Below are 25,260 nucleotides of genomic sequence, written 5' to 3' on the forward strand. Positions count from 1 at the left end.
AGGTATTTCTTGCTAGATGAAGAACAAATAAGCATTATTCAGATAACCTCTCATTTCTCTTTAGCAAGGGAGAAAGCCATTCCCAACCATTGTATAGTCATGCAGCCCATAGCATTGAAGTCCTCTGAAAATTATTGCTTGTTAGAAGTCTAAGTCTCCCACGTATAACTGTGTGTGCTGTGCACTGTACAACACTAGAGGGGCATGATCCACGTATGTTAAAATTTGGATGGCAGTCCTTGGAGTTGTGCAGTGTCTGTGGTAACCCTTAGACACTGACAGCATTGCAGGTATTATAAAAATAATCACCATTTATTGAGCCATTTATTCTGTACTAGTTACATCAAATACAATATTTCTTATAATTTTCACAACAACCCTATTAGGTAATATGATGAACTGTAGTTTCCAGGGGAAGAAACTGGGACTCAGAAAGTGCCCACTGGTGGGCTGGAGTGGCAAGATTTGAACCCAAGTCTTCCTAACTTCATAGCCTGTGCTTTTTCTACCGTACTCTACTCTCTCTGTGGAAATTCCCCTAAGCCAGGCCAATGCAGACTGGGATAAGGGAGAAGGTGATCTCAGCACCCTGGAAGCATTACTTTAGTGTTGACTTAACAGCATGAGACCACATACTATCATACTCTCAAACCTTCCATGGCTCAACATTACTGAAAAAGAGAGCCTAGAGCCTAAATAATGTGACTGAGGCCTCATCTCCCATCCTTTCCACACTGCTCACCTACCTCTCCTCCCAAGTAGTCATTGCTTCTAACTGCCACGTTTTGAGGTATTTCTGGCCACATTGTGCACTTTTGCACATCTGGGCCCCATGGACCATTTCCCTTCCTTTAGCTTTAGACTAAGGCTACATTTTGGCATCTTTTGGGAACTTTTGAATAAAGAGCAAGAGGGTCATCATACCCAAAGAAGGTGAGGAAGTTTTAGCTACAAATGCCAGAGCTCTACTCAAAGATGCTTTCTAGTTGAGGACCGTGGGATCAATGCAGAATAGTAGTTAAATATCAAGGACCAGTCTTGCCCACAAACCCTCTATGACCAAGATAGAGATCTATAGACCTAGTCACCAATAAGTGTGCTCACTCTTTTTTCTTTTTTTTTTTTTTTTTAACTTTCATTTTTGGTTTGGGGGTACATGCAAAGGTTTGTTACATGGGTAAACTTGTGTAACAGGTTTGTTGTACAGATTATTTCATGATCTAGGTACTAAGCCTAGTACCAAATAATTATTTTTTCTATCCTCTCACTCCTACTAATTTTTTCTAAAGCAAGGTTATAATGTGTATGTATCATACATTGGGGAGGGGTTGTTTTTATGCTGTAATGCGGGAGTATACAATAGATAAGCAGTAAGGATAAGGAAAAGGAATCAGGTGAGACTGAAGATGCTGCCTTTGGATGCCAGGGAGAAGAAGCTAAGACTGGCTCCATAGAGGCCCTCCATTAGTCATGTGCTGTACTCCCATGCACTGTAACATGCAACCCCTCCCCTATCCTACCAGGACTGCTGTGTTGTATTCGCTGAGAAAATCTAGACTAATAGGAGATGTGAGGGATTGTCTAGAAAAGCACTAATGCATGATAGAGACATTTAACATTAGATTTATTGATGGACTGCAAACTTCTTCTTCTTCTTTATTTTTGAGACAGAGTTTCGCTCTGTCACCCAGGCTGGAGTGCACTTGCGGGATCTCACCGCAACCTCTGCCCCCCGGGTTCAAGCAATACTCCTGCCTCAGCCTTCCGAGTAGCTGGGATTATAGGCACCCGCTGCCACATCTGGCTGATTTTTTTTTTTTTTTTTTTTTTTTTGTATTTTTAGTAGAGACGAGGTTTCGCCATGTTGGCCAGATTGGTCTCGAACTGCTGACCTCAGATGATCCACCCACCTTGGCCTCCCAAAGTGCTGGGATTGCAGGCATGAGCTACTGTGCCTGGCCTGGATTGCAAATTTCTGGAAGAACTCCCTCCACTCCTCCCACCCTTTACCTTTCCTGCTGATGTTGTCTCAGGGTATCTTCTCTGATCCTCTGCTCTTTTCCCAGACTGGGTTCAGCCTTAGCGATTGCCTCTATCTTTGCTCATATCACATCACTTTGTAATCTTTACTGGTTTCTCTCCTCTCCTCCACTGAGAGCTCCTTGAGGGCAAAGGCAATGTTTTATGCATTGTGTTTTTTTAACACAACACACACATACTGTACTTAGCTGTAGTCTCACCACATACAGCTAGACCCCAAGGTAGCTCTGGCAAAGGTGAAGAGAAGATGGCAGTGACAGGAGGAGAAATCCCTTTAGAAGGTTCCCAGTGAGAAGAAGGCAGACATCTCACGGCATCACCTGCAGAGCGCTAGTGAGCAAATACGTGAACAAGAGCAGAAAGACGAAGTTCCTGTAAATAATCAGAATAGAAAAATATGCTCTGGACTGTAGTCTGGTGTCCCTTGTCCAAATTGACTTGGGTGGTCCCAATACTTCTCCACCCCAGTGGTGGCAGTGCATTCCCACTCCTCTAGCCCCACCAGCTCTGGCCTCAGTTTTTATTTTAGACCTGGACGATTCTTGGATGACTGCGACATGTCCAAGATATAGTGTTCAACAAATCACCTCCTAAGCCAAGAAACACTTAAAACTAGGCTATAAAGGTGTTTGCTATATTCCAAGAATAACATAAATCTCATGGGCCTGGTATCTTTCATAACTGGTGAATAATTCATGGACTCCGAGTCTCGCCAGTTGCGCAGGAGGAAGGGTCCTTACCTGTATAGTATGATTCGAGCAATTACTTTTTAAGATGCACAGAACATCAGATGTAGACTAGAAGAATCTTAGAGATTACCTAAGTCTGAGCCTGTAAAGAAACTAAGGGATCAGAAAGGTCAAGACCTGCCCAAGGTCACACTTGGGCAGTTTATGAATCCTGAACAGGTGTAGATGAAGGCTGCCCACCACCCAGAGCTGTGGAAGCTTCTATATGTGGCTTCTGTGTCCTGGACCTCCCGTGCCTCATCAGCAGGACGGGGCAGGCAGCACCTGTCTCATCACATGGCCCTGTTTTTTCCTACACTCTGCTGACCATGTGATTGCACAGTACTTAAGAATATGAAAATCATCGTTCTTGAGACACAGAAGGAAAGCAAGAAAGACATTAACTGTCCTTCTCAGCTGCTCAGAGGCATTTCTTACAGTCTTACCACATTGAACTTAAAATTGATCTTAATTTGTATTGACAACCGAAGGGATAAATAGTTCTCTTATTAAATACAGTTTCTATCCTCCACCTTTAAACTGGGGCCTTTTATGACATTGACCTGCTTTTGGAACTTTATGAAAAGAAACTTCAGTTCCAGACAAATATTGCCTTTCTCATTTCTTTCTCCTTTCCCGGGCCCAGTTCCAAATTTGGAGGACAAAAAAAGAGGGACACATGGGAGAGGGCTCCTGTCCCATATTTTAGAAACTGCTTTCCTGGTTCACCTGTGTTTCTTCCTTGGCCCTCCACTGGCACCACTGCCTCAACCTCCAGGTGTTCTCAGCCCTGGAGGAACCACTTTCATGGCTCACGTAGTCAGATTTAACTGGTGGCTACCATAAGTGATGTCAATGGTGCAACTTTACTTGGGAATGCTAATTTCTCCCTAACTCCATTGTACTCTGTGTGTGTGTGTGTGCGTGTGTGTGTTTCGTAGCTTTTCTGACCTTTTCTTTACAAGCTCTTATTTCTTCTTTCATGCTCAGGGCTTTGGCTGCTAGGGTGAAAATGGAAATAGGTTTATGAGAGAAAAGGTAGCTATTGGGAGTTTAAAATTAAAGCAAGGAAATTGTTAATCTCTATGCAATGTTGACTGTGCACAAAGCATCATTCTGATCATTATAACTGGAGTTTACAAGCTTGTATCAGGTACAGTCCCTTCCCTAAAAGGCCTTATAATCTGGATGGGGAGTTAAGAGGTACACTTGCAAGAGAGGTATCTCATACTCTGGGACAGCATATTATGTCTTTGTTTCCCAAAGGAGGTACAAGTACCACTCATATGACATTAAATAACTGATTCACTTTGTAAACATAGTATATTGCTGTTTCAATTTCCTCTTATTTCTTTTCTCATTATTTAAAAAGGAGGGAAGAGAAAATCTCAGATTTGTGCTAAATTATCTTTAAAACCTCTCTAATACTTTTAAATCTTTGTCAATAAAAGATGAAAAGAGTTAAGACTCTGATCCCAAGCCTCTGGACACTAAATATCCAGCTGCAATGTAATAACATTCTTTATTTTGATTGCATTTTTTTACAGACTACATTCTATTTTATTATAAGTGATAAGGTTTTTCTGTTTATGGTGGTAGTAATATAATGTTTCCTAACTAAATGTCTTAGTTCAGGCTGTGACCATAGACTTAGTGGCTTAAACAACACACATTAATTTCTCAGAGTTCTAGAGGCTGAAGTCTGAGATCAGGGTGCCAGCAGGGTCAGGTTCTTGGTAAGGGCCCTCTTCCCAGTTGAAGGACCACTGCTCTCTCCTTCCAGTGTCCTTACATGGTGGAAAGAGAGCAAGCTACCTTTGGCCTCTTCTTATAAGGGCATTAATCCCATTCTGAGGGCTCCAAGATCACAACTCGCTCACCTCCAAAAGGCTCTGTGTCCTAATATCATCACACTGGAAGTTAGGATTTCCACATATGAATTTTGGGAGGAATGCAAACATTCAGTCCATAACACTAAAAAAATTCATTTAGGTAGAAAAAGCAATTCCAGATAGTAAATAAATAATGGTATAGGATATACAAAAATATGGCAGAAATCATAAGCGGTGTGCAAATGTTTGTGAAGCAGTTTAGAAGTGTCAAGTGAGGGCTTTAGATTTGAATTGCAAGTGGAATTTCAATGAATAATTGTGTGCCAGGGGCTGGGAAGAATTCCTAGAGGAGGTGAGCTTTAAGGGAGCATGTGTGTGTGTGTGGAGATTCATGTCAGCAAAGATGTAAGATGTGATGGCAGGTGGGAGGTGGGAGTGTGAAGCCTATTAGACCGAATGAACAGTTTATGTCCACGAGTCATGGCTGGAGGAAAGTCACAGCTGGAATCATGTGGTGGAAAAACCCATGTGTGAGGAGTTTCTTTGCTTTTTTTTTTAACTTTTAATTTTGAGATAACTGTTTATTCACATGCAGGTATAAGAAGCAATAGAGAGATTCCATATACCCTTTGCCTAGTGTCCCCAAATGATGGTATCTTGCCTAGCCACAGTTCAATAGCACAATCAGGAAATGGATGATGATACAAGCCCCTGCCCTTATTCAGATTTCACCCATATTATATGCATTCATTTTTGTGTATTTATATTTAATTCCATGCAATTTTGTTGCATGTATTGATTGATGTGACCACTACCATAATCAAGACACAGCAGTTCCATCACAAGAATCCCACCTCTACTCTTTCATAGCCACAGCCATCTTCTTCCCTTTTTTCTTTTCTAACCCATGGCAATTATTAATTTGTTATTCCTCTCTAGCTACAATTTTGCCATTTCAAGAATATTATATATATAGAATGATACAGATTCCAAAATGTAACCTTTTGGTATTAGCTTTTTTTTTTTTTTTTTTTTTTTTTTTCCTACTCAGCATAAGGCTCTCAAGATTTATTCAACTTGTTGTTTTGACCAATAGCTCATTCCTTTTACTTGCTGAGTGGTATTTCGTAGTATGAATATGCCACAGTTTAATCATTCACCCATTCTGGAATATTTGAGTTGTTTCTAGATTTTGGCTATTACAAATAAAGATGCTATAAACATTTGTGTGCAAGTTTTCATGTGAACATACATTTTCATTTCTCTGGGATAAATACCCAACAGTGTGATAGCTGTGTTATAGTAAGTTTGGAATGTTTAGTCTTATAAGAAACTTTTCTGGAGTGGCTGAACCATTTCACATTCCCACCAGCAATTTATGAGGGATCCAGTTTCTCTGAATCTTTGACAGCATTTAGTGTTATCACTAATTGTATTTTAGCTATTGTGATAGGTGTGCAGTGGTCTCTCATTGTGGTTTTCATTTGTATTTCTCTAATGACTAATGATCTTTTGATGTTCTTATGTGCCGTCTGTATATTCTCTTCAGTGAAATGTTTGTTCATATCTTTTGCCCATTTACCAATTCGATTGTTTATGTTTTTATTGTTGAGTTTGGAGGGTTCTTTGTATGCTCTAGATATAAGTCTTTTGTCAGATATGTGGTTTGCAAATATTTTCTTCCAGAATGTAATTTGCTTTTGAAAATCCCCTTCATGTGGTATTTCATAGAGCAAAAGTTGTTAATGTTGATGAAATCTAATTTATGAGTTTTTCCTTTTATGGATTGTGCTTTTGGTGTCAAGTCTAATAATTCTTCACTTAACTCTAGGTTCTGAGTATTTTCTCCTGTTTTTACCTGCAAGTTTATAGTTTTACATTTTACATTTAAATCCATGATCAATTTTGAGTTGATTTTTGTATAAAGATGAGGTTTAAGTCAATGGTTCGTTTGTTTTTGTGTGCTGTTGTTTTGCTTTGCCTCGCTGATGGATATGCAGTTGCTCTAGCACCACAGAACTGCTCTTCACATTTGTCAAAAATAGTTAGCCATATTTGTGTGGACCCTTTGCCTTTTACAACCCCTTGATATTTTTCTATCATTTGACAGCAACACCTGAAAGAGGTTAATGGACTTTTCACCCAAATGAATCATGCCACTAGTATAAAAAATTATTTGATTATAAAATATGTAATAATTTAGAGAAGCCTCATTACATACTCATGAATCATCCCTAAGGCTTTATGGTCCTTATAAAAACAGATTGGCCCAGATCCCACCAAAATATTTCCTTTTACCTAAATAGAAAGACATGGGAAAAAGTTCCCATATTTTTTTTCCCCAGGGCCAATACATAGTTGCTTACGTTTGACTCAGAGTACTTTAAAGGGATGAGAAAAGTGATTGGCCACCGAAAGGCTCCTTTATGCACAGGCCTGGGCAGAGACACACAACCAACAGCTCTGTCGGGAACGTAGGAGCCTGCTCGCCTACAAAAATGATAAGAGAGATCTAAAGAAAACAAGCTAATCCTTTTGAGGGACGTACTGAAGCCAGATAACCCAAGGTATTCACAGCAAGATACCGTGAGTCTTAAAGTTAAGCACCGTGCAATTAGCTTTGCTTCCTTGGGTTTTTGAAACATGCATCTGTATAAACCTGCCTGCGCAGACATCCCTAGCCCCAAGCTGGGTCTGCCAAAATCCAGTGAATCGGCTCTAAAATGTAGATGGCACCTAGCAGTGACCAAGACTCAGCCTCAGGCAGCCTGCAAACCTGTGAGGCCCAGTGGAGCAGCCGAACAGAAATATCTGGAAAAGTTTCTACGTGTTCATGGAATTTCGTTGCAGGAAACCACCAGAGCAGAGACGGGCATGGCATACAGGTACTGCTGATTGCAAAGTCATCCAACCGGGGCACTGCACTGATGTCAAAGGTTGTTATTAAAGAAATAAGGACTGAAGTAGCAAGACAAAACCCTGTAAGAAAAAGAAAGAAAAATGCAGTGAGCCCTATTCTTGGGTTGCCTTGTTTTTTTTCTTCTTCTTCTTCTACTTTTTTTTTTTTTTTTTTTTTTTTTAGCTTTGAGTTTTCTCTTTCCTCAGAGGGTTACGCAAAAGACAGTCAAGTTCACCTGTGGAAACTCCTAACCATGTGCTGCCAGAAGAAGTATCTTTGGCTCTGAGTAGGGAGATGATTTAGCAGGTCAAAATGAAGAATGGGGACTCCATTCTTCTTAAGGGAAAGGGAATTTATAAGTTAAGAGTTGAATTTTTTTTTTTAATGCTCCCTGGGATTCAAGACTTATTTTCTTCTAAACTTGAATCATGTAGTCTGTACTAATAGCTAATAAAGTAGTTCAAGTTCTCCTTGAAATGACAGCACTTATTTATTTCCCTATCAATGTAGCCCAAGATAAATTACTGGTAGTACACTAAACTTCCAATGCCATTATTTATTTCATGAAATATTAGCAAAAAGGAGAAATGTTTTCCTGGTATAGGGTTGGATGTGTAATCTTTATAAGTTGCTCTGCAATGGGAAGAATCTTTCCTTTTCAGAGCAATTATTGCTCCTGCACAAGTCTTTCCTTTACCTGCGCCTGGAGTTTTAAAGAGCCCAGAAACTGAGTAAAAGCCATTCAGAAGGACAAGGGTACTGAAAACTGAAAAAACAATTTAGCAATTGTAAGAACAGCTGTCCTAGCTCAAATCAAAACTTCTGCACAGCATAAGATTGTTTTTCATGTACAATATGTCCCCAGTGATTTCATTTTTCCATAATCTGAAGGTCTATTTCAGTATAGTAGCTGCTGCTCTAATTTATCAGCTAATTATATTAATACAGCAATTTGCAATGATATGGCTCCTCTCTGGAAGCAAAGTATTTTACACGGACTCTTTATGTAATAAAAGGCTTGTGCAGAAAAGAAATGAACTCTTCTCAATTTATAAGGAGGAGAGGACAGCCTACCACATCCTGCTTTAGAAGGGGAGCTCACCTTTTCATGGTAGCTCATGGAATGAGGAGGGATGGATGAGGAGGAGATGCTGCTGTTTCTTTCCTGAATCTCTCTGTCACTGGAAGGAGCCTGCTTCTCTGTCCTCCCACATTCTCTCTTCGTGTTTCCTCGACCCTCAGTGGTAGTAGTGATGGTGATGTGAACACAGATCAGGCGAAGGGGAAGAGGGACCGTTTCACTTAAAAAAAAAGTCTGCCTCTGTGTCTTTGTCATAGGATGGGTGGTATTACCATGAATTGTTGCATAAACCTTCAGAGGGCATGCCTTTCTCTCTTGAAAGTCTAGTTTAAATATCAATTACAGATCTGTGCTGTGTGCCAATGTTCAGATGAAGGTATGTTCTAGGAAAGCATTTTTCAAAGGATTATGAAGTAGAGGAACACTTTCTCCAGACAGGTGAAAGCAAAGCTGCCTCAGCTAAAGGTGGGAGCTTGGAGCCCACCTGTTTGAGGGGAGCAGTCATCCCCCAGCCTCTTCTGAGACACCTATGTGGATCCTATACTCCCCATGGTTTGAGACTATAGGTTTGGAACGACTCTTTATGATGCCTTGGTGGGTAAGGCTCTGTTACCTTGGAGATGCCAGATACTGCCTTGGACAAGGGTATATGCCACCAGATCACACGGTAGTAAGAAATGGGACCTAGGAGAATGTTGCTTCTAAATCGGAGTTTGAGGGGAGAAAAGCACAGTTTAGTTGATCATTAACCCTAAGAAATAGCCAAGGCTCTAAATTAGAATGAGCTTGTGCCGACACACCTTCTTGACACATTTCTCCGTTACCCACTCCCCAATGTCCTTAGTGCTCTGTTTATTCTCCCTTTAAGACACTCACTTATTACCCTTATTTAAGACATTCTCCTTCAACCATTTGGAAAGGATTTCTAGGAAAGAGAACCAGGGTTCTCTTGGTTCCTCCCCAACTTAGCTTTAGATCTTGATTTCATATAAACATAGTTGGGGTTAAGAGAGAAGCTGATTTTCATATTCTTACTTCTTTATTATGATTTTTTTCCCCCTCAGGAAAAAGAGGGTGGGCAGGGGACCATGGCTACGTTAAAGATAAAACCTCCGTTAAGCCTTGTTGTTTCTATTTTTTCTTGTGAAGTTGAAAGAAAATGGGCATTGGAATTAAACAGATCAGAGTTCAAATTTAAGCTCTGCCTCTTTTAGAACTGTGAGACACTGGGGGCCAGTCATGACATAGAAATGCCTAATATAGTAGCTGCTCACTGGGAATGGAGGTTTTCTTCCCACTTATTCTGTTGTGTCTGTCCATCAGTCTACGTAGGGGAGGGATTGAAACCCTTTAAGTGAAACATAGAAATGGATAAGAGAATATTCTCAGAAGGAAAATAAAAGAATAAGACAACCCACGGTAGTTCACAATCTGTGTAGGTTTCCATGCTCAGCTTTAGAATTCTGAGAGGTCTGGAAGAGCTGGGTAAGCTGTTTTCCATTCCGAATTTGGTCAGACGCCATTGCAGACTTTAGCCCAATACCAGCTGCTTGGGTCCCTCGATCATCTGTGAGAGAGCATTATGTTGTGTTTCCATGGAGACTTCGTTTTATTTCTAACTAAGGTTGACCAGGAGGAGAAAAAAAAAAAAGAAGTAAATATGCAAACGCATGCATCAATTGAAAAGAAACTGGAGGACATTGAATGTGGTGTAAAAAGTGCCAAGTTGCTGTGTAGATCTTTCTGTTGGCTTAGAAATCTCAGCAAAAATAGAAGTTTTAAAATTCATTTTATCAGTGGCTATAAAATGGACCTAAGAGGGTCTTCAAGTTACTTCTAAAAAGCTGAAAATTAATTGTCTTTATTACATAGCACTGAACTCTAAGCCAAACAGTAAACATGAGCCTGAGTCAAGGTTAAAATACTCTGAGGGATAGTTTTATGAGAAAAACACCAAAAATATCTAGACTGAGTTCGTATGTAGCAAATACCTAGCTTTGAAGCAATCTTATAATACTAACATTGGCAGGAGAAACTTAAACAGATATAAAATGAAGCTCTAATCCAGGGACAACCCTTTTCCTGTAAAAGGCTAGATAGCAAATATTTTATACTCCAGGTTTGTATCTGCCTCTGTTACATCTACTGACCTCTGCTATGTAGGCTGAATGTAGCTACTGATGATGCACAAATGAGTGGGCATAGCCATGTTCCAATGAAACTTTATTTATGGACACAGAAATTTGAATTTTACACAATTTTTGCATATCACAAATCTTATTTTTTCCTACAAACCATTAAAAATGTAAAAATCATTCTTAGCTTGTGCGCCATACAAAAACAGGTGGCAGGCTGGGTTCCTTCAGCAGGCCATAGTTTGTTGACCCCTGCTTTAGAAAGCAAGGCCTTCAGTTGCTCAGGTTATTTATTTACTTGTTTGTGTTTATTTATTTTTAAACCTTTTTGTTTCCAGAGGTATTTAAGGAACTCAAATGCATATAATTGAGAAAGATAAAAATAAATTATAAAGAAGATGGAAAAAACAGAGCCAAGAAAGACCAAAAGAGCGGGAAGGGAACAGAGAGCCAAGGGTGAGGGAGCACGCTGTGTATAAGCCAATGTGTTGCAAGAATTAGACCTGTATTTGGCTCTGTGCTTTCTGGCAGCATTAAATTGTGAAGAGGGAAACTGAGCCCTTTACAAAGTTACAGAGTCCTTGAGTTAGAGAGAAGTCAGTTGCTCTGTAATGGCATACCTCTTCCTGATCTGTAAATCAGAGAGAAGTTCCTTTTGAGGTTCTTCTTTGTGTGATGAATAATATCCTTGCAATATCCTTATAGCAAACACAGCAGTAAGGTTCCTAGAGGATCTTTCCTATGGAGCCCCTAATATTACTATCACATCAAATAATAACTCAGTAAAGACGAATAGGTGCATAATGGAAAAAAGTGACATTGGTTAAATAGAAACCACACTGGCCACTTTGGGCTATGCTTTAAGAATTTTCCAATAACAAAAACACAGATTTCTTTTTCTTTTATTTTTTAAAGAATGACAGGGCTTGTTCAGGTTCATGGAATGAAGCAATTGTTTCTGGAAAAAATAAGTGTTATTTGCCAATTAAGGATAACATTTTCTAAAGCCTTAAGCTGACAGCAGAGAGAGGGCAATAAAAGAAGAAAGGGAAAAGTAGGGAAAGTCTCGGAATTCTTAACATGGGATGGACCTTAGGGATAATCTGCTCCAATTTCTGGTCTTACAGCTGAAGAAAACTGAGGCTCAGAGATGTTAAGTTTGTAGCCTGCAGTTGCACTTCCAGCTAGCAACGAAGCTTGGACTAGAACCCCTGTCTCTTCGGTCTCAGTCCGGGGCTTTCTTCATGCTCTCTGTATTTATTCCCAGCTCCCCAACCTCCATCCCACCACATGCCAAGACACACACACGCACGCACACACACACACACGCACACACACACGCATGCATGCACGCACACACACACATACCTGGAGATACTGCAGATCCAGCCATATTCACCGTTCTGCTCTGTCTACTTTTCCAGGCTCCCCTGTTGTTACTGTGCCCTATGACCTGCTCAGTCCTGCTTCTTTGCATGCTTACCCTCCACCTTCTGCCGGAATTATTGAGTCTCTAGTCATCATTACTTTTCCTACCTGGAATATTCTTACACATCCCACTTGCCTAGGTAACTCCAACCCACAGGCTCTCCTTTGGCCCCATAGCATGGACCACCAGTCTTTTCTCTATCCAGGATATAGATTGTTAGTTATTTCTGTGTGTGTGTATCTTATTGTCAAAATTGTGCGTCATGACCTTGAGGATGAGGACTGAAACTTATAATATTTTATACTCCGTCAATGCCTTTGCACTTAGAAAGTGCTGGATACATACATGTTGCTTGATTGAGGTGCATCTATTCAGAAGTTGGGAAGGAGAGAAACCAAAGAGCAAGCAGGAACTTTCCTTTTTCCTACTAATAGTGCTCTAGCCCCATCCTTTCTCCTGTATCTTAGATACAATATGCTACTTAATCTTGCTAAGCCTCAGCTTCCCTATCTGTAAAATGGACCTAATTTAACTTATTTCACAATGGCATTGTAAGAAATCCATAAAGTCACATATGTGGAAGTGCTTAGCTCACTGCCTGCTAGAGTGAGAACCTAAGTGCTCCCTTGCTCCAAACTCCTTTTTAACCGGTCCTAGGAATCTATCACTTAGTCATCTTTAGCATTTCCAAAAAGAAGTGTGTGTCTATCTATAAAGGAGAGAGGGACAGAAAATAAACACCTAAAATTGAATATTGCATAATTCTGAACATTTCACCCTCCTTTCCTCACTTGCTTTTTCATTCTTTTTGCTTTTCCTATTAGGATCCATTGAGAAAGTGTTTATTTTTCTTTCTTTTTATCTCCCACGTGGGCTCCTATTTAATCAGCTTGGCCTCAGGAAATGTTGGAATAAATAACTCTTCAAACAATGTAATATGAAGGTATCTTTTATCAACCGCTGCATTTCCAGTGCCTGGCATTGTGCCTAGCACAAAAATATTTGAGCCAGAATGACATGAAAAGGACTGAAACTTCCACCAGCTTGCAGTGTCTCTCCCATCAGCTTGCCCCAGTGTCCGAAGATCTCCCTAGACTGCAGGCGTCAGTTCTCAGAGACTTCTGTTAAAAGGCAAGGGTGCTTGCTGAGTGGTGGCCACACTAATCCAAGCTACTAGATGGCGGACCAAGAAGAAACAGGACGTAGTCCAAGCCTGACCTAAAACAAGAGAAAATAGGAAGGAAGCTTCTAGGTTAGATCAACAGAAAAGCTTGAGTATCCGAGCATGGTGCATTGCTACGGACTATCCATAGAATCAGGAGGGATGGAATTGAAAAACGGGGGAAGGAAAACTAGAGAGAAACCTCACTCAGCTACCAGCTTTTCTCAAAGATGTCAGGGCAGAGAATTTGACGGCGTAAATGAGAGTTTTCATTGATCATTAAATGAAGACTCTGAAGATAAGTAGGAACAATTTTTTCACCCGAACCCCTCTCTGGGTTCTGTCACAGTGCAAACATGATATTCTAGCAGGAGGATTTAAAGACAAGCTTCCTCCCTCCCTCCTCTCATCCCCTGCTTCCTTATCTACAAAATGAAGCTGAGAAGCCCTGCTTCACAGGGTAATGCCATCCACTCAAAGAGGCGTATAGTGGATACCCAGGAAAGACTATCCCTCTTGCTCTTTCTCCTTTTCATAGTATTACAGGGTTGACATACGTGGAAGTTGAAAATTACATTTGTTCCTAAATTGCACTTACTGTCATCCTCCCAGGACCCCCAAACCCCACCAAAAACAACCTTTCATCATGTGTTCTTGTGACCTGCCCTTTTCATGAGATGCTTGGCACACTCAGACCTGCTTGAAAAGTATTAATAGCTAGGGCTGTGACTGTGAAAATCAATAGCCTAGAAAAATGCTACTCATGCAGGGGGTTGTATGAAAAAATGTCTACATGATTTATTTTAGATGACCTAATTTTGGTGAGTCTCTGGGCCTGTGCTAATTTGCTCTGAGCCCTCTGGCTGTTTTTCTCCTTGTATCAATATTTCTGGAGGAAAGTAGATGACACCAAGATGGCTCGGGCTCAGGATGTATGTGATTACTTGAAACCTGAATAGGCTGAGGAGGCGCAGTGAAAGGGGCTTATTCAAAACGAGCAGAACGTGGTCTTTCCTATTGAATGGAATAGAAGTTCTAAAATAAGTATGTTTTGAAAGTGTCAGTTTAGAGAGAAAATGCTGAGAATTTAAGCATGAGTGAGAGATGAATGCTGCTTGGACTTGAAATATTGTTGGGGGGTGGGCAGATACTCAATCTGTTTTGAAATTTCCACTTGGGGTTTTCCAGGATAAAAGTTGCTTTGTTTACGCAGCATGATGAAAATACTGGAAATTCAGGGCTTGAGAACAATACTGAGTTACAGAGATCCATGTTTTCTCATACAGAAGTTGTTGACAGCGGTTTCATCTGGAAAAAAGTGAGCATTTTGAAATCTCATTTTCCTGACCGAGGAGTAACTGTGGGCAAAAGATGTTTTCACCCAAGAGAAAAACAGTTTCTGAATTTCCCTACAGTGCCTGTGAGTGCCACTAGGATGTGCTATTTCATAAAGAAAAGGAAGCTCTTCTGTTCCCTGAAACGCTACTAGCAGAAAACTTTTTTCAGACAATCCTAGACTTGAACTTAAATTTGAATCTATGTATTTACCTTGATTGTGACAATGGGAAATTTTGTATAGTGTGAAAAAATTAAAAAGGTAAGACCAGCATATTCCTAAGGTACTGAGAAGCCTTGATCCCATAACAAGCCTATGTTATTATAACCTAAACCAGTTAGATATTTTATAGAGCAAATTTTCTATGTCTGGGAGTTTTCTAGCATAGGGAGTTCTGAGCTACACCACAGACCCCTGGGCATGGTTGGTGAAGAAAAGAAAAGTAGACATCTCATCCCCTACCATCTTTCAGAGAATATTCTGTTGGTGTTTGCCCCATCTCAGGTGCAGGCACCTTGTTACACAGTTAAGATGGAGCAGACATAGTGAATCTGGACTGCATGGGAGAAGGCCGTATCAAAGCCTGTCAATATTCTCAGAACCATGGTCTTGCGGACCTGGCTTATTACCTGGTTAGGAGATGGTCCTCCTCTATACCCACTGTTTGTTTTCGCTTATCACGTGTCACCTCCCCACACTTAGAGCGAGTGCCTCCCATCCAGTGATTCCTCTTCCTCTCCTTAGCTAGTTACCAACTGATTCTCCCTACGTTTTAACATATAGATGCTTTTTAAATAGAGTGTCTGCAAAATATATCATCCAAAGAAATGAATCCCTAATGGTGGGAGTACAGGTAGTAAAGGAGTTATTTTTAGACAAACTGCCTAGTATTTAAGGCCAGAGCTATTTTAAAATTTTTATCTGAAAATAATTTCACATATAAGGAAAAGTTGCAAAAATAATATAAAGAACACATCTGGGCTATTTCTTCCTTAACATATTGTTAACATTTTGCCCCATTTGCATTAACTTTTGTTCATGCTCTCACATGCTCACTCCTTACAACCCACCTCCCCATGCATTTTTCCAAGCTTTTAAAAACTAAGTTTCACACATCACGGTTTTTTACTCCTCAATTTCTCCTAAGAGTTACGATATTTTCTTATCCCCAGTACAATTAGCAACTTTGGTAAAATTTATATAAATATGATACTTTAATCTACCCTTGTATTCTAATTTTGTCAGCTCACACAATAATGCTCTTTGTGGCATTTTTTTACTCCAGTTGTACAGGATCAGTATGGGATGGCAATATTTTGTTGTCATATCTTTTAGGTCTCCTTCAATCTGGAACAGTTCAGGAGAAATTAATTTTATTGTAGGAAAGAGGTCAAAGGAAAGACTACAACTAATTGCAAGTCCGCCTTGGGTTGGGAGGTGGCGCTGTGGTGCCACACAATTGTTAGGCCTACAGGAGGTCTCCTGGATATTGTTACCATGTCCCTGCCAACGACTGTGTCTTCCACAGCTGCCTAATGAGGGCTACCAAGTTTTCATGTGGAACTTTAGGCCCAAAGCTAAGGGATCTCATAGGCCTACTGACCTTATGAGCCTATATAAATCTAGTCCCTTGTGTCCATGTGCTCAGCACATCCCCTGAGGGGTGGGTGTTGGTGGCAGGTGTGTTAAAAGAGAGTCACCAGACGTTAAGAGGGGTAAGGCCCTCTGAGCACTGATGGACTGCAGACACGATTACCTCAGGGTTGTCGAGCCCCTAAGTCAGGGGCCCATAAATGAGCTGGGTCAGGAAACCATCCCAAGAGGCTGAAGTGGCAGCCAAAGGAGAGGCCTGATACCAGCTGAATTCAGAGCAATGGGAGTATGGATTCTGGCTATAGCTTCTAGTGAAACCACTGTGGGAGGGGTGGGAGCTTCCAGAAAGATGCAGGTTCTCAGTGGGCTAGATGGAACATTTTTAGACAATGGATTTTGACCCAATTGTCTTTTGACCCAATTGTCTTTAGTCATTTTCTCCTTCATGATATTCCTCTTAATTTGCCAAGGCAGACGAGATAGAAGCTCTGACAATTGTAGAGTGTGGGTGTAAAACGTGCAGCTTATTAAGTAAGCTCTCCGTTTATCATTTGAAGGGTTTGTAACAGGTCAGTGACTAACCCTGCTTTTGGAATTTTACGGCACTCTGTAACTCAGTGCATAGTGACAATACATGCATCTAGAAGCTGGTTATGGTTTCAAAGAAGAGCTATGATTACCTCCAGAGATGCCCATTGTATAAGATGGGCATCTTTATACATAACTTTCCAAAGGGTTAGCTCTCGTTGTAACTTCTTTGTAACAGTCCATGCTAGCACTTTCTTCCTCTACCTCTATTTTTCCTTTTGGTGCACTTATTTGTTTATTTCTGTATCATCTGTCTCTCTCACTGGAATGTGAATTCCAAAAGGGCAGGGATTTTATCTGTATAGTTAATTACTGCATTCCCAGAATCTGACATCTAGTGTAGAGCTCAATAAATATTTGCTGAATAAATAAATTATTAAGCAGGAGTCTAACAAATAAACCTTCAATGTTCACTGGAGGACAAGCCGCTGAATATCAGGCACAGGACACCACTTCACCAGGATCCATAGTCTCCCTACCACTCACTTCCTAACTTTCACTACGAAAAATCAAAGGTGTTCTTGTTTGAGACAGTGGTACTTGAGGATGGCATTGTTCTCATAGGAAATAGGTCCTTAAATCTTGGATTTTAAGATGCTTTGAGGTGACCATATCATACTCATCATGGCATAGCCCACTGTATGTTTGTTATGTTTGTTTCTCCTGAGATATCCACCTTGTTTAACCTTAATTTGCTCATTTACTTCAATCATTCATTAAGCTTGTGATGGTTAATTTTGTGTCAGTTTGACTGGGCCACAGGGTGCCCAGACGTTTGGTCAAACATTATTCTGCGTGTGTCTGTGAAGGTGTTTTTGCATGAAATTAACATTGGAATTAGTGGACTGAGTAAAGCAGACTGCCCTCCCCATTGTGGATGGGCGTCATCCAGTCATTTGAAGTTGAACAAAAATGCTGACCTGCTGACCTCTCATGAGTAGAAGAGGAGGGTATTCCTTCTGCCTGATTGTTGGATCTGAGACATCAGTCTATTTCTGCTTTTAGAGATGAACTGAAACATCAGCTCTTCTTGAGTCAGGTCTTGAGCCTTCCGGCTTTTGGGTCCAAACTTACACCACTGACCCTCCTGATTCTCAGGCCTTCAGATTTGAACCAGAACTACACTATTGGCTCTCTCGCATCTCCAGCTTGCCAACTGCAGTTTTTGGGAGTTCTCAGCCTCCACAGTTGCATGAGCTAGTTCCTTGTAATCAATCAATCAGTCAGTCAATCCCTATCTATCCATTTATCTATCAATTTGTCCATCTCGTGTTAGTTGTGTTTATCTGGAAAGCTCTAAGTAACATAGATTTCTCATTGTACTTTCCTCCACAAAGTTCTCTATGTGTCGCTGCCCAGCCCTATTCATAGTGGGGCCTTGAGTTTCCTTGACCAGAATGAGACATTCATTGCTTTCACTCAGTGTGAATTCCTGTTTCCACTTAGAGGTGGTGCTTTCTGAGGGAGGTTTAGCTGATTACAGCCTGACTAAGGTCACCAGAAGTAGTGAAGATGTCTAACACACTCATATTACAGAGCCATGGGCCTCTCCTTCTCCACTCCTCTTACCACCAGCTCTTCTTTCCTTTCCTACCAGTTGTCCCTTAATCCCACTGGCAAGTCCTCTTTAAGTTTACTCTTTTCCTCATTTCACATTTCCATCTTATTACAGGAGGGGTCATCATCTCATTATAGCAGCCAGGTGTCATCTTCCAAACTATGGGGAACAAGTGTGGAGAGTTAGCTTACCTGTTGGGATTCCTAGCTGACTCATCCTCCTAGATAAATGCACCAGAGGATTTTCTGTCTATTCAGTAATCGTGGATGAGTGTGGGTTCTGGTTAGACTTCTTGTTCTTGGTATAGATCAGACTTTCCCATCAACTATTTGGCCTACAACTGAAACACTCTTTTGCTGGTAATTAATAGTTGCAGGCTGGACCTTGGTGGTATCATCAGATCCATGGGTTTTCTTACTTAAGTCTGCCCTACTCTACCACTTCGGCAAGACCCTGACCCATTTGACTCAGTAAAGGTAGTCAGTGCTGCTGGGACTGGGCAATGGCAGTGGAAGGATCATGTGTTTCTACTTCAGAGGGTTGGTTACCTGCAGGAGCATGGGTGAGACTCATTACAGTGGACAGAATCCAGCTATGTTCTTTCTGCCCCTTCTTCACAGGTACCTCTCCAAGAGCCTTCCATTTCTGACCTAATGTTCACCACCTCTTGGGTTCTGGATCCTGTATAGGTTAAATATTTTCTCTAATGTGTCTCATGACTGTCTCATTTAAAGTGCTGGATAATCTAAAACACATTCTTATACAAGATGGAAAAACAGGTTCATGCAGCCAAATTTACTAATGCATATTATATGATACATTGGTTACACTCTTTTTATAAAACTATTCTGTATGACCACTAGTCAAGCCTTGCTGGTTTTGGTACACTATCTAGTTTTACTGAACCATCTACCTATTTCTCCCCCTGCTCCCAACCACCCCTCACACAGATTCATCCAACAGCTCTCTGTTGAGTGCTCACCTTGAGTTATGCACAATTCCAGGCATTGGAGATACAGCAGTGAACATCTAGGCTAAGTTCTCTGCTTTTTTAAGGATTTAATTCTAGTGGGGATGTGTCAGTTAATAAACAAAAATAAATAAATAAATAAAAAATAAAATATATAATACTTCAGAAGGATAAATTCTCTGGAGAAACACAAAGCACAGAAGGAGGATGAGTATGTGTGCCAGGGAGCAGTTGCAATTTTTAAAAATGTAGCCAAGGAAGGCCTCACTGAGAAGACAGCATTTGAGTAAGTACCTGAAGGAGGTAGAAATGATAATCATTGAAGTTTCCGGGGAAAGAGTATTATAGACAGAGGGAACAGTATGTGCAAAAGCCCAGTGTGAAAGTCTGTAGAAAGAAACAAAAACAGCCAGTGTGTCAAAAGCAGAGTGAATGAATGGTAGAATAGTAAGAAATGATGTCAAGAAGGTAAAGGGGAGAATTGCAAGTTTAGGAGGTCCTCAAGAACACTCTCAGTTTCAGTGATTCACTAGAAGGACTTGTAGAACTCAGAAAAGTCTTTTTTTTTTTTTTTTTTTTTTTTTTTTTTTTTTTTTGAGATGGAGCCTCGCTCTGTCGCCCAGGCTGGAGTGCAGTGGCCGGATCTCAGCTCACTGCAAGGTCCGCCTCCTGGGTTTACGCCATTCTCCTGCCTCAGCCTCCCGAGTAACTGGGACTACAGGCGCCCGCCACCTCGCCCGGCTAGTTTTTTTGTATTTTTTTAGTAGAGACGGGGTTTCACCGTGTTAGCCAGGATGGTCTCGATCTCCTGACCTCGTGATCCACCCGTCTCAGCCTCCCAAAGTGCTGGGATTACAGGCTTGAGCCACCGCGCCCAGCCAGAACTCAGAAAAGTCTTATGCTCATGGTCGTGGTTTATTATAGCAAAAAGATATAGATTAAAATTAGCATCAGGAAAAGGTACCTAGGGGTAGGTCCAGGAGAACCAGGAATGGAGCTTCCAATTGTCCTCTCCCAGTGGAGTTGTGTGGATAGTACTTATTTCCCTCAGGAACTGGGAAGCTTACCTGAACCTTGGTGTCCAGAGTTTTTATTTGGGTTTGGCCATGTAGACACAGCTGACTACCTGTGTGTTTGACCTTAGTCCTGGCCCCGCTGGAGTTCATTCTGATACAGTGTGGCCCAAGACTCCCACCATAAATTGAATACTTAGCCTAGACCATCTTGCAGGGTCTTAGGTCCCCAGATAAACAAAGACATCTTTATTGGTTAGGGCATTCCAAGGACTTAGAGGTTAACTTCCGGGAGTTGGGGGCAAGGAGCTAGATTTTTCTTCGGGTTAATTCTTTACTGCACAATAGACACATTGTACAAAAATGTGTAGGCCATTTTAAAGGTGTTGGCTTCTAGTCTGAGTGAGATGGAAGCTTTCGTGAATTCTGATCAAGGGTGTGACATGATTTGAATTATTTTTAAAAGGATTGTCTGAATGCTAAGTTGGAAAATAGGCTGAAAAGTAGAAGTAGGGTTACTGGTTAACCATACTTGCCCAGGAAAGTATTACCATAATTGCCCAGGAAAGAGGTAACAACTGCTTAAACCAGAATGGAAATGGTGAGAAGTAGTTGGATTCTGGATCTATTATAAGAGTACCATCAGGAGGATTGGAAAAATAAATGGATATGGTATGCAATAAAAGCAATAATCAAAGATGACTTTAAGCTTCTCAGCCCAGACAATTAGAACCAACAAGTTGCCCTTAAATGAGATGAGAAAGACCTCAGGGGAGTGGGTCTGGAGGGAAGAAGAGTAGGAACTCAGTTTTTAGACAGGTTGGATCTAAATGCCTGTTAGAGAACAAAGGGAAAATGTCAAGTTGATAAGAGTTTGAAGTTCTTGGGAGCAGTATGGGCTGGAGATTCACACTCAAAATATAAATATATAAATCTTGGAGTCGTCAGTCTAGTGTGAGAACATAAAGCCATGAGATAAGCAAGTAAGTGTAGAGAGAGATTATAACAAAAGCTCCAGGGCTACAGCCTAGGATCTCCAATGTGAGGAGGTAGGAGAGATGAAGAGGAACCAGCAAAGGAGACTGAGAGTGAATGTGCAGAAAGGCATGAGAGAAACAAGAGAGTGGGGTGTCAGGATCAAACAAAAGAGGGAAAGATTACCTATGTTCGATACTACTGCTAGGTCAAGTAAGGTGAGGACTGGGAGAAGACCATTGGATGTAGGAACATAGAGCCCACTATTTATAAGAGCAGAGAGAAAAATGTATCTCACTTTATACACAGCACTAGGCTTGACAGGAGAAAGCAAAGACCCATATATGCATGTAGGAACATTTTAAAATTTAATTCCAAACTCCTACTTAACAGAACTCTGACTACCATCCATTGAGCAGCATCTCTGAATTTCCTCCTACTTATGAACATATAGAAAAAAATCATAAGAAATTGGCCCTACCTATGAGGAGAATACAGAAAGGTTTTCCACAAATGATGATGCTTATAAAGCTGGATTCTTAAAAATAATACTCATAAGTTATCTATGTTTGTCTCATGAAACAGCATCTCTGTCCCCTGATTGAGAGTAGAAAGACATTGTGCTCTTATTCTACTGTATATTTTAAACTATAGTGTTCCCTTTGTTTTGACAACTGGAGATGTCCCTTTATAGGTTATAAACTTGCATTTAAATTAATTTTGTTATATTTTATTCAGGAATTCTATTTGCTTGAGGTGTGTATGCGTATGTGTGTGTAGAATGTTCCACATCAATTAAATCTTTTATATTGACCCATGGTTTAATTTTTCAGTGAAAATACAAACTTATGCTTAACTATCAAAATGGATACCATTAAACTATAAAAGTCACAACAAAAAGAACAGGATGAAAAACACACAAGTATTAGCAGTTGTTATTTTTAGGCATTAGAAAGGTGGATTATTTTTTCCCTCTCCTCTATTCCAAATACATGTGTGTTACTATGATAAAATGGCCAAAGAATATAATTAAAATAAAATCTAGCGTTCTATTAGATTTTAAGAATTTAAGATATATGGTTTTGAAGTTCTTTTTGAGATAAGGTGAGATAGCTTAGATCTAAAACCAAAACAAGTATTAGGATTCATTAGTCACGTCTCTACTGAGGTTTGCAAATAAATATTCTTATGCTGAAATTAACCAGGAGAAAAATTTGGGCTCTCATGTAAACAAGACACTGAAATGCATTCTATCAAAGTGCTTCTATTTTACAGATAACCTTGGATTGTATAGACTATTTTTTATCATATATAACTTGTTTTTTTGCAAGTAACAGAAAACCTAACACAAACTGGCTTACTGGATCACCCAACTGAACAGTCCAGAGGTAGGGAAAAATTTCAGATTTAAGATGCAAACAATGTGGACAGGACTCTGTTTCTTTCTCTCTGCATCTGTGGACTTTCTTTTTTGATAATGGCTTCACTCCCAGCTCCACATGGTGGGTCTGTGGCAGCTTCAAGCCTTCCTCTCATCTGCAATATGTCATGTGGCTGACAGCTCTCAGGGTTACACCCTACCTCATTCAGTCCCAGAAGGAAAAAGCAAAGGCACCTTTCATTTCCCAGAAGCTCTGACTTATGATTCTTTAGTTTTGATTGGCTTCGTTGTTCATCTCTGAACCACTGACCTTATCTGGGAGATGAGAGAAGCTGAATGACTTCTGTAGCTTCTGTGCTCAACCCCTCCTAAGCTGCCTGACTGAGAATGAAGACTCAGAATACTCTTGGTGGGAGGAGAGGGGAGTAGTTTATGGTGAGGCAACCTACATATGTCCACCACTCCCTCTAATGATTGAGTCTGGAGGGCACAGATGTTTGATGAGCTAATGTTGTGGTAAACTCATGGTAGTGAAGATTCCAGGTGTCCAATCATCTGGAAATTGGGAATGACACTACTCTACTGCTACCTAGTTGTGTGTTGTTTCTATTTCTGGAACTTTGTGTCTTATTCTTAGCTCTCTTCTTGCTTTAAAACTCGGACTTCTTAGGGGTAGGGGAATATTTTCCTCTATTAATCTATGTACCAAGTGGTTTGTTCTGCTTAGTCACATGACTAAAATGAGCAGAAATCTTATCTAACTAAAAGTAAGAAGAGAAACTGACTTTAAATGATATTTAATTTAGCAAGGAAAGTAATGCATTTTTAATAAGGAACACATTAAAAACTCATAAAGTATTTTATTTATAAGGCGGTTAGCCTCCGCTTGCCCATTGTTCCAATAAATACCATTAAGTTCCATCAACTCTTCAGTAAGTACAATTATACAAATGCCACATTTCAGTTTGCATTTGATTATGGCAGTGGCCCTCCACATACATTCTTTGTATACAAAGACTAAGTACACAGAATTTTAGAATCTGAGGAGATATTAGGAATAATTTTGCATGCCCCATCCCCCTAACTAGTTTTACAAATAAGTTTTCTGAGGCTTGAAGAGGTTAAGCAGCCTGCTAACAGTCACATAGATGGTTTGCTACCCTAGTTAACAAGTTCAACAAGTGGCCTAAGACTAGAAGAGAATTTGATGTAGAGGAAACAGCATGTCTGAAGGCCCAAGAGGTAGGGAACCAAGGTGATGGTAATAAGCACAAGTAGAGACAGGCAGATCCGGACTAAATGCTTGTTTTAAGTCTTGCTAGGTGAGTGACTATACCATTTAAGTATCCTTTATGAATATTGACTTGTTTGCATCAGAAGTAGAAATAACAATACCTATCCCATAGGGTTTGGAGAAGATTAAATAATAGAACGACTATAAAACACATAATATAGTAGGAGCTCAGGAGCGGGTAGCCACTCTTCTCCATCTCCTCCTCCTCCTCCTCTTTCTCCTTGCTCTCATCCCACCCCTCAACCCTTTTGGTGAAGAGAGTGTTAGAAGATGAGGTTAAGAGGCAGGGAAGAAAGAGATCAGTGGAGGTCTTCGAAGCTGGCCATGAGAAACTGTTGAAGGATTCTTAGGTAAGAAGTGACAAGATCAAACTACCGTCCAAAAAAGATAATACTGGAAGATCTGTGCATAGGAAACTGATAGGAAGTGATTTGAATAATCTAGGTGAGAGAGCTTGAAGATGAGTAACAGCAGTAGAATGGAAAGGAGAGGAAAGCATGGATCGAGAGACATAGGGGAAGTTAAATTAGCAGGATATGTTTTGCATAGCTTTGTTCACTGCATTCTGACTTTCGTTTTCACACATACATTAAGAGGTTGTCTAGAAGGGAAAATGCTCATTGATCTAATTAGGCCTGGAGGTAGTCACTGTGGCATGAAGGAAGGAGGTGGAAGGGCAGAACTCTCCAGCAACTGTAGCTGCTTTTGGCTCTTATGTCTTTAAAATGCTTCTACAGAATCACTTAAATCATCCTCTTATTCTCATTCACATGAAAGGAAATCTCAGAGAGAGCCCTTGAACTAGAAAATCTTTTCTTTCTTTTCTGACTTTAAAGCAACTCCTTAAACCACTCCATTTCTGAGGCAATTATCTCTTCACTACAATTTATTAACTGAGAGTAACCTCAAATCCTTTACTTTTAAGTAGCGCAAAACCTTCCTCCAAGGCTGTGTCTGCCCTTTAAGACGTATTAAAGGGCCCAGTGGGGGTAGGCCTGGCCCCTGGGGGTGCTCACCAAATCCTGTGGATCAACTGCATTACCTCCCTGCCTCCATCATTCACCGTGTACTTCCTTTTAAAAGCCCTGTGGTCTTTACCACGTTTGTTTTTCTTATTTCACAATGGTTTTAATGACTCCTTTTATTGATGACCTAACTGAAAGATGGAATAATTTGTTCACACACACAAACCACTCCCATCCAGCCCCCAACACTCCAGAGGACTGATGTCAAGAAAAAGAATGTA

The 25,260-nt window shown here is 40.5% G+C and overlaps 1 protein-coding gene across 2 annotated transcripts in view; it reads left to right on the forward strand.

Moving 5' to 3' along the window:
* The window catches only part of KCNAB1 (potassium voltage-gated channel subfamily A regulatory beta subunit 1), a 420,994-nt gene that overhangs the window by 15,475 nt on the left and 380,259 nt on the right, over positions 1 to 25,260 (forward strand). Inside the window, exon 1 of one of the 2 annotated variants that reach the window (XM_050779875.1) lies at positions 6,966 to 7,485. The exons of the other annotated variant lie outside the window; for it this stretch is intronic. Coding sequence (XP_050635832.1) covers positions 7,244 to 7,485 — 242 coding nt within the window. The 5' untranslated portion in view covers positions 6,966 to 7,243. Of the gene's footprint in view, positions 1 to 6,965; positions 7,486 to 25,260 lie in introns of those variants that run through there. 2 annotated transcript variants of the gene reach the window in all.

Source organism: Macaca thibetana, chromosome 2, assembly GCF_024542745.1.
Source record: "Macaca thibetana thibetana isolate TM-01 chromosome 2, ASM2454274v1, whole genome shotgun sequence".
NCBI classification, from domain to species: Eukaryota; Metazoa; Chordata; class Mammalia; order Primates; family Cercopithecidae; genus Macaca; species Macaca thibetana.